The 9,422-nt window shown below is 40.0% G+C and overlaps 2 protein-coding genes and 1 long non-coding RNA gene across 4 annotated transcripts; 1 reads left to right on the plus strand and 2 right to left on the minus strand.

Annotated features, from left to right (window-relative positions):
- Window positions 1-446: 446 nt before the first annotated feature.
- Window positions 447-4,448, minus strand: LOC124301178 (ATP-dependent RNA helicase abstrakt). 2 transcript variants are annotated; one of them, XM_046755937.1, is made up of 10 exons: window positions 4,429-4,448; window positions 2,926-3,196; window positions 2,502-2,847; window positions 2,271-2,404; window positions 2,037-2,193; window positions 1,794-1,956; window positions 1,420-1,720; window positions 1,161-1,310; window positions 879-1,061; window positions 447-745 (listed from the first exon to the last, which is right to left on the minus strand). In XM_046755937.1, exons 2-10 carry the CDS (start codon window positions 3,098-3,100, stop codon window positions 609-611), a joined length of 1,746 nt encoding a protein of 581 aa, XP_046611893.1. In that variant the 5' UTR covers window positions 3,101-3,196; window positions 4,429-4,448; the 3' UTR covers window positions 447-608. The 2 variants fall into 2 exon arrangements, with proteins under 2 accessions (XP_046611893.1, XP_046611892.1); XM_046755936.1 differs by lacking the exon at window positions 4,429-4,448 and adding an exon at window positions 3,376-4,215.
- Window positions 4,449-4,540: 92 nt separating this feature from the next.
- Window positions 4,541-5,826, minus strand: LOC124301182 (uncharacterized). Its single transcript, XR_006907420.1, has 3 exons — window positions 5,722-5,826; window positions 5,020-5,500; window positions 4,541-4,673 (listed from the first exon to the last, which is right to left on the minus strand). It is a non-coding gene; the product is annotated as an uncharacterized LOC124301182 (long non-coding RNA).
- Window positions 5,081-7,874, plus strand: LOC124301177 (protein TRC8 homolog). Its single transcript, XM_046755935.1, has 3 exons — window positions 5,081-5,372; window positions 5,822-6,192; window positions 6,403-7,874. Exons 1-3 carry the CDS (start codon window positions 5,081-5,083, stop codon window positions 7,804-7,806), a joined length of 2,067 nt encoding a protein of 688 aa, XP_046611891.1. The 3' UTR covers window positions 7,807-7,874.
- The last annotated feature ends 1,548 nt before the right edge of the window (window positions 7,875-9,422 follow it).

Genomic DNA, 9,422 nt, shown 5'->3' on the forward strand with positions numbered 1-9,422 from the left:
TCGCCCTGTTTATCCGCAACATTACATACAACAATGTAAAGCGAATAGGTTGTAGCAAGGCGTGTAAAATCAAACGTAAAATCTTTGTGGTAAAAAAGTATTTTGTAAAATGATTCTACAAATTCAAATAAATCCAGAAATTAATTTGAAATTGTTAAAAAAACGTCGTCGAAAAACTTGAGATGAGAATTCACGGTTTAACCAAAATCAAGATTTTATTGTTAGATTGATAAAGTTACTCGTGCGTTTGTAATTCAACCCGAGTTTTTCAAACCTCCAACAGCTTGATGAATTGTAGCGACTGCTCCGTTCTGCCCGAAACGCTTTATTATAACTTGTACTTACGCTCGTTGTCAGCGAGGGTTGCGCCCTCTTTTCGTGACTTGTTGGATGGAACAGCAAGGAGTCGGCAAGCATGACACATAAATTGAAGAGATGACACATGGTTTCGTATTAACGCATTTTAATAATTAAAAATCTAATTAACTCCGCTTAAATTGGCAGTCCTATTACATTACACATCTGTACAGATTCACATACATTTGATAGCTAACGCTAAAAATGAGGGGTTCGATGCATAAAAATTTGTTGTTTTCAACTGTATGGAATCAATAGTCAGCGGCGTTGCTGGCCAGATAATCACGACGACCGATGTTCGACGCCTGCTTGTTCTGTATCGCTTCAAGTTTCGGACACTCGGTAATTCTGTGACCCAATCCACCACAGTAACTGCAGCCACGTTCGTCTGAATCGAAAGTAATGAAAGTAGCGCTGTTTAAATTTGTAGGTATATATAAACACTATTCTCACATAGTATTATATTTGATATTCTTTTTAACGCACCGAACAACGAATGACTATGCGTACGAAAAACTCACCTCCGAGCTCCAAGTACTTCTCATTTTCGGAACAAAGCTCGAGCAAGAACGGCGGTACTTTCTGTTTCGCCTCCATCAGCAAATGTTTCAGATCCAGCAGGACGGATTCGTCGTTTGCCTTGTTTATGAACGTCGTCGCGATTCCCGTGCGTCCGGATCGACCAGTTCTTCCGATACGATGGACTGAAGTTAAAAAAATGCGAGATCAGAAAACTCCACTTAAATATCTAGATTTGTAATCTTGGATTAAGCATTTTTTTACTCCGACTGCGAGAAACTTACCATAATTTTCGACGTCGTCGGGCATGTCGTAATTAATTACGTGCTGCACATCCGCGAAATCGAGACCCTTCGACGCTACATCCGTAGCAACCAAAACGTCCTTTTGCCCGGCGCGGAATGCTTCTACCGACCGCGATCTCTCTTCCTGATCTGTGGAGGAATGGTGAAGCATTTATGGTACAGTGACTCTTCAAAATAAAAAATAAAAATAAAAATCGTGAACAACTAGTTTCAAAATCAAATATCGACATCCTCTCACCCTTTCCACCATGAATGGCGACGGCCTCGACACCTTTCAAAAGCAGATATTCGTGAATCGCATCGACGTCTTGTTTCTTTTCGGCGAATATTAATACCGGCGGTGTTGTTTTCTGTAGGCATTCGAGTAGGTAAACAATCTTTGCCTCCTGCTTCACATACTCAACTTCTTGAATAACGTTCATCGAAGCTGCGCCGGCTCTTCCTACGTTTATCGTCACCGGTTTTACCAGCGCGGAACGAGCGAAGTTTTGAATCTTCTTAGGCATAGTAGCCGAAAATAGTAGCGTCTGTCTCTGGCCCTAGAGCAGAAGAAAAAATGAGTGAATTACTGCAGGGAGTTATAAAACTTGTGGTCATTTTGGTTCCGCGTACCCTGAAGAAAGAGAATATTGTTCGCACGTCTTCCTCAAAGCCCATATCTATCATTCGGTCAGCCTCGTCCATGCAAAGGTATCGACAAACGTTCAGTTTGACCATCTTTTTGTCCAACATGTCCATCAGTCTGCCCGGTGTCGCTACCATTATGTGCACACCCCTGTTGAATTTTAAATTCTGATGACCGTGTTTTTCGAGATTTAATACGGTAACAATGTTCATCGGTATATTTGTCCTTACCTATTTATCACTTCCAGCGATTCGGATACGGGAACTCCGCCAATCGCGAGACAGCTACGAATTTCTGGGCAATTAGCATGTCGTAAAGTCTTTGTGTAATGTTGAATAATGTCGTAAGTCTGTTTGGCCAATTCTCTTGACGGACAAATAATTAATCCTAAAAACACAAGAATGTAGGCTTTAGAAAATCAATTACAAATTAAGATATACACGTTATTTCACGTTAAAATTTACCATATGGTCCCTCGTTGCGCATGAAAGGCATCGCAGTCTCCTGTTCCAGGCAAAACATAATCAATGGCAGAACAAAAACGAGAGTTTTCCCACTTCCAGTGAACGCAATGCCGATCATATCACGACCAGATAATCTGTAAGAAATGAATCGTCATAACCAAATTCATTCAATCTTGATGATACAATTTTGCGTGTTTTGTCTTTAACAGAGTTTGATAAACTCTCACTAACACAGTAGGTATCCCCTGTACTTGAATGGGCGTAGGTTTGCTGATGCCTTTGGCTTCAAGACCGTTCAGAATTCCCCTGTGAAATTTCATTTCCTTGAAGCTCTTTAGCGGCGGTGGTACGTCTTCACCCTCGACGAGGATCCTCAGTTTTCTTCTGACTCTCTCGTGGCGAGCTTCATCGAAACCGAGAACTGTCCTTGGAAGACGCCAACTCGTCTTGATCGGATCGTCGTATTGAATTCCCTTGGCTAACTCAGCAACACCCATCAAAGCCTTGTTCTCAGCCACACTCTCCAAGATTTTTTCCTCCTCCTTCAGCTGCCTCTCCATGGCGCTTTCCTTTTTTGCTAAAATCAAATCCAAAATGTGGGTACGCACAAATTTGTAATATCGTAATTTTTCTCGATCAGATCAATGCAATTTACCCTCTGCCAATTTCTTGAGCTCCGTATGTTGATCAAGTAAAGATATGTTGAACTTTCTGCCCCAGACTTGCCCGTCGTCGTCTTCCCCGTCATCTTTTTCATTCTCACTGCTACTTTTTCCAGCTAAACCGTTTGATCCTTCCTCCTTAAGTTGGCCGAGCCTACCAAGTTTCATAAGCTGCTGCTTCTTGCGCTCTTTTACAGGAATATAAGGCTGGTAATCATCGTCCGATTCGGAATCGCTGTGTTCTTTGGCGCTCCTTCGGGATCTCTGTCATGTTACAATGAGTAAATGAGTATCGAATAAACGTAAGTACACAAAAATGATACGAGTAACACAGTTTTAGATCACAGCACACTGTGGTACAGTTGCATGTAAACTAACAGGTGTACGTTTAGTCTCATTTGATACAACCTGTAAATATGGCTTATTAATAATGAAACAATCACCTTTGGAGGTGAACTTCGATCATTTCGTTCTCCCATCGCCCCCAGGGAATGAAAGTATTCACACTGTAGTTTGTTTATTTGATTCCACGTTTGAATTTAGATTATCACTACGGAGATAAAGTGCAAACGAAACTGAACGTCAGATGTGAGTTGTGACTGAAAAACATAACCAATAAAGAACATACAGTTATGAAACGCAGGGCGAAAGTAGGTGACTGAATTACCGACGGAATGAACGTGACTCCGAACTGTCACTAACCAAAAATAAGTACCTCGGAAAAACTAAATAACCGAATTGCCGGATGATTTTCCGTTCTCACATTGAATAATTATCAGTAGCAGAGTGATTTGAAGTAAAAATATTCATTAAGATGAATCATAATTTTCCGGGTGCAAATATTTTCCTAAATGTGAGTTTTACTTTCTTCCGGCAAATTGCAACGAGTGACGTTTCAGTCGGTCAAAAAGAAGTACGTACGGCAAAGTGACAGCTATTTATGGCAGCTGTGCTTACTCTCTATATGCTACAAACACCGCGGTATACATCAGCTGCACAGACAGCTGCTGCAAGATAAAATCGACGGGTTTGACAGGCTGGCTAGTTGGAGTGAACAAAATTGATTCGCCACACTAAACCGCCATCCCGTGATCGATCGCGGACCGACAGGTCGTCACGAATATTTCGTGCATTTAGTGGAAATTATTTAACCTCTTAACGGCGGGGCTAGTCGATATATCATCCAGCAGTCAGGTTGGGAACTTCAAATAAGAAAATCATTGAAATTATACATTAATATCACGTTCTAACACAAAGTCGATTTTAACTGAAATTTTGCCCGTCCGTAAAATGTTGAAATCTTCCGCGAAGATAACATACACGCACATATCGCAGTTCGAGACTGCATACGAATAACTATTCGAAAAATCTGGCGCAAACTCGGCGTGTAAATAGAATTTTAACGGGCGATGCGAGCTGGGTGTAAAAAAAAAATAAAAAATGCGTCATATGAGAAATAAATAAGGAAATCGATGTATATTATGTAAAGTATTTATCAACTAAAACTCTTTCTCCGTTTCCCTTTTGTTTTCGTTCTCTCGTTCGTCAATTAACGAAAATAAAAAAACATCTATTGCACGGTTGAAAGTTTTTCACCGCAGGCAGCAAGCTCCATCTGTTGCTGCATAGCATGTAGTTTAAAAAGTCAAGACCTGCTGGTTGGTTGGTGATGCGCAGCTGGTGTTGCTGGCTGGCAGGCAGGCTGAGAACTGCAGCGTGTTTTGTAACCTCGATTAATAATCTGGAATTTTGTGTACATAAATACATGAATAAATAAATTAGCAGGCGACCTTTGACTGATCAAATTAATAAATAATCAAAATCGTTGTGAAATAAATCGAAGGGAAAGTGCTCAGCGTAACCGTGCCAATTATGACAACAGGGTTCATTAATTTAACAAAATTTGAGGAAAATATAATTCTCGATTAAACCGAAGTATCGTCGTGGGGAAAACTGTAGAAATTTTATTATCATACGGAAGAAAGTGAAACTAGATAGAATAAAAAAAAAAAAGACAAGAAAATTCGCTAATCTGGGAGAGACTGGAAGTATGGAGAGTTGATAATAAAAAAAAAAAGTAGCCTTACCCAAGGAAAGAGAAAGTGCAAAATAGTCGACCTTTCTGACGTCCTTAAAGATTTGGAAAATATGTTGACCACCATTAGAAATAAGGCGCTTAATTTCGCCGATGTCGTTATGAGGGTTCCGCCGCTTTTCATTATCGACGAACTGCTCAGGATCGGCCTTGGCTTGCCCGGCGAAAACATAGTCCTTGAAGACGTCAACAATGAATTCAAAGTCGTCAGCGTTCCTGATTCCATTGTTGGTTCGCTGGTTGGCATTACACCCGAGGTCGGTTTGCTCCACCAGCTAAACTTGAGTCAGCACATCTACCAGTCGTACTTACTCACGCTCTTTAAATTCATCTTGTGCTGTTTAGGTAAGGAGCCAAAGTAAAAAAACCTCATTATCGGTCACCCTTTTACAAACCTGCTATCAATTATTTCCGTTCTATGCACAACCAACGATTAAAACTTGGCTCACTGCTGTAGTTTTTAAAAGCGGTAACTGAAACAGGTCAATGAATAAATTATGTGGGGCACTTGACTTTGCAAGTCACTTAGAAGGTATTTACTCGCTTAGAAAATTTATGAAGGAGAAGGTCAAATTAAAGGAAGTATTTTTATCAAAATGAGGCATAAAAGAAATGCAAACAGTAGCTATGCAAGTATCAATAACCGTTTCAGTTTTGTTGTACATCACGTTAATCACTGGATGATTTTAACTACCTTATGTATAGTTATAGAGAGAATCGTGGAAAGATCGCTTCGCTACCTCGTCCATTTTTGGCTCTCCTTTCCGTCAACGTTCCATTTTTCTCTATTCCAGCATGCGAGGCAGCACTTTGCGGCATTATGCTGCAAAAGAAACACCTCGTCGTCGTTTACCTCTACCTGATATCGGTCGGTGTGATATTCGTGTCATATTGGTCGAACGTCAGCACCATGAAGGCGGTCGTCTGGTACGCCACCGCGAATGAGACAGCGACGAGTATCCTGGACGATGTGCTGTGTCTGGATATACCCAAGGTGCTGAATCCTGACGGACCGGGAGTCGTTGTCATCCGGAACTACATCCTCCAGTGCACTCTCGCCCTTATCTTCTGCTACGTTCACCTTGCTCCGAGATTTTCCATTATACAGAAGTCTCTCGTCTTCAGTTTCATGGCTCCTTCCATATTCGCAGTTCTTCCGATACCCGTGAGTTACGATTGAGAAATTGAAATATGGTGTGTTTCGAATAACGGTTGACATTTGGACTAGAATGGTCACCTCGATTTATATTCACTTTCTTCGCCCAATAAGTTTAGCATCAGCCTTGAAACCATTCCTGAAAATTTATCAACAAAACGAAGATGATTGGTTTGGCATTTCTTTTATCATCTAACAGTTAGAAATTTCGTTTCACAGATTACAGTTCTGAACCATGCTCCAGTCTTCGCAACCCTGCTTCCGCTCGCAGTGTCAAAGTTCGTAATTTGGTACAACTCGGTGGCGATGGGTCGCATCATATACTCAGGTTACCAGCACGCTCGAACGTTTATCAGCAGCTACGGTCTCTCGGCGTTGGTGGAGGCGGAATGGAGTCGGCTGAACGTGCCCTGCGTTCTGCGGATTTTCTGGATCCTTAGAGTGGGCGAGCAAGTTATACAAATAATGGGAAACCACTACGGGGAAGATACGTTCACGTATTATGTGATGGTCAGGACTCTGTTGATAAACGGCTGCGAGACGCTTACAGCTGTTCTAGGAATGACGAGCGTGATATCGTTCATCTGCCACTACATCGGTTGCTTCTTCCAATGGATATTACTTAACGATGACGAGGAGGACAGCAAGAGCATCGGAACGGTGTCGGCGATTCTTTTCTACATCCTGGCTCTCCAAACAGGATTGACCAGTCTGGACAGAGAAATGCGGTTGGTAAGATTGTGCCGAAACTTTTGCCTCCTGTTCACAGCGCTTCTCCACTTTGTTCACAATATAGTCAATCCTCTGCTGATGTCGCTGAGCGCGTCGCACAATCCCGCTCTTCACAGGCACTTTCGAGCACTGTTGGTCTGTGCCTTTCTGATTATGTTTCCGGTTTATCTCCTCGTATTGCTGTGGTCGCAATACTCGGTCAGCACTTGGCTGCTCGCTGTCTCGGCTTTTAGCATAGAGGTTATAGTAAAAGTCCTCGTATCGCTGGCGATATACTCGCTGTTCCTTTACGACGCGTGCCGTCACACGTTCTGGGAACAATTGGACGACTACGTTTACTACATACGCGCCTTCGGTAACACCGTGGAATTTGCATTCGGGATCTTTCTGTTCTTCAACGGCCTATGGATCCTCGTGTACGAGTCGGGCGGACTAATAAGAGCAGTCATGATGTGTGTGCACGCCTACTTCAACATATGGTGCGAAGCGAAGGCCGGATGGAGCGTATTCATGAAGAGGAGAACGGCCGTGAACAAGATAAACTCGCTGCCAGAGGCGAGGACCGAGCAGCTTATGCAGCTCGACGACGTTTGCGCTATTTGCTACCAGGAAATGTCAAGCGCTAAAATAACCAGGTGCAATCACTACTTCCACGGCGTTTGTCTAAGGAAGTGGTTGTACGTTCAGGATCGCTGTCCGCTGTGCCATGATATTTTGTACAAAGTTGACAGTCCGCACGACAGCAAAGACAATGTCTCTGCTCTCACTGATCAGGAGAGGCGAAACGAAGATGAAATCGACGAGTTGTACCAGAACCAGGGACTGCAGAGGAACGGATTGCGAAGTCCGAACTATAGACGATACGTTGAACAGCTTAACGAAGACAGGTGAAGCTTAACGTCTAGCTATATTGTGATATAATTATTATAAAAAATAAATTATATTGTTATTTCATGTTATACAATGGAGTTTGATATTGTCACACTGTGCGAGGGTATCGTTTCAAGTTCAAGTGTAATTTGACCAAGGTTACTGTTCTTTTCTTCCTTCTTTCTTATTGTTTCTATTACTATATTTAATTTTTTGTCTTTTTTCTTCCCCTCTGTTCGATTCCTCAGAATCAACAATCGATGTGCAAGTTTATTATTATTATTATTATTATTGTTGTTGTATTGTTATTAATATTATTACTATTATTAGACACGTTTCGTATCACACTTTATCATACTTCCGGGTTTAGATAGATGGATAATTCGCCATATCCATACATTTTAAACTCTTGTATGTCATACAATCCTACCAAATCGAAGAAGAAAAAAAATACGAAAAATACCGTTAAAAATAGAAAACTAGCGACGAAAGAAAGGAAAACAAGAAACGAAGAAAATGAAACAATTTATTATTTATGTAACTATAAGGTAGGTAAATAGAGATAATAACGACGATAGAAATTATAGGAACTAACTTCCACATATTTTATATCATGTATATTATGTATATTATCATCGTCATCATTATTATTATTATTATTATATACTTATATAAAAATAATAATTATAATGATAACAATTTAGAAATCTATCCAATACTTTATTACAAATGTAAGCCGCTATACATGTACGTCAATTATTAATTTGGATTAATTATTCTGTGATCGTATAGTATCGCCTTAATTATATTATGTATAACATGAGCTTACATTTCTATACAATTGCTACTTACATGTGTCTCTCTCTCTCTCTCTCTCAATCCGTAATTTCTCTCGCGGTACTTCCTAAATTCCGAAAATGGAATTTTTCTGTAAATAAAGAAAAGTTTCAACGTTTTTTTTTTTTTCTATACTTTTCTTATATTGTAGTAAATATTCTTGTAGGAACAATACTTACCTCGCTTTACTTTAAAACGCGATTTGCGTCTTTATTTCATCCTTTTTTACACTAAATTAAGACGATAATTAGTTTTCTTCCTTTTTACTCATACCAAATCTTTGTCGGTAGCCCATATAATGTACGTATAAATGATTATTCCTTGATCGATTAACGGGAATGAACCACGATGTTGTTGGAAAAAAATAATAATTTACTTTACATGTTACGTTCTACCTACTTGTCATCGATGAATTAATTTACGTATCTCATACAGAATGACCGATGAGGTAAGGAAAGAAAATGCAATGAGTAACGATAAAACGACCAAAAAGAAGAGAGAACGAGAAATGTGAAACGAGTCAAACAACACAGTGTGAAATGTTAAAGACAAAAAAAAAAAAAAAAAATTAAAACCAATCGAAAAGAAATTCGTACCGCAATACGATACGTATTATTACGTGTGTTTTAATCTCCGTATAAACACACGTTTCACCTGTATTTGTGTATTCATTTATACAACAAGTGCAGCAAATATAGGTATAATGTATAATGTGTAAAGTTTAATTTTTGATGGGTATTCGTATGTGTATATATATGCTAAGCACAAAAAAAAAAAAATACAACACCAAAAAAACAAAA

Source organism: Neodiprion virginianus, chromosome 3, assembly GCF_021901495.1.
Source record: "Neodiprion virginianus isolate iyNeoVirg1 chromosome 3, iyNeoVirg1.1, whole genome shotgun sequence".
Taxonomy (NCBI): domain Eukaryota; kingdom Metazoa; phylum Arthropoda; class Insecta; order Hymenoptera; family Diprionidae; genus Neodiprion; species Neodiprion virginianus.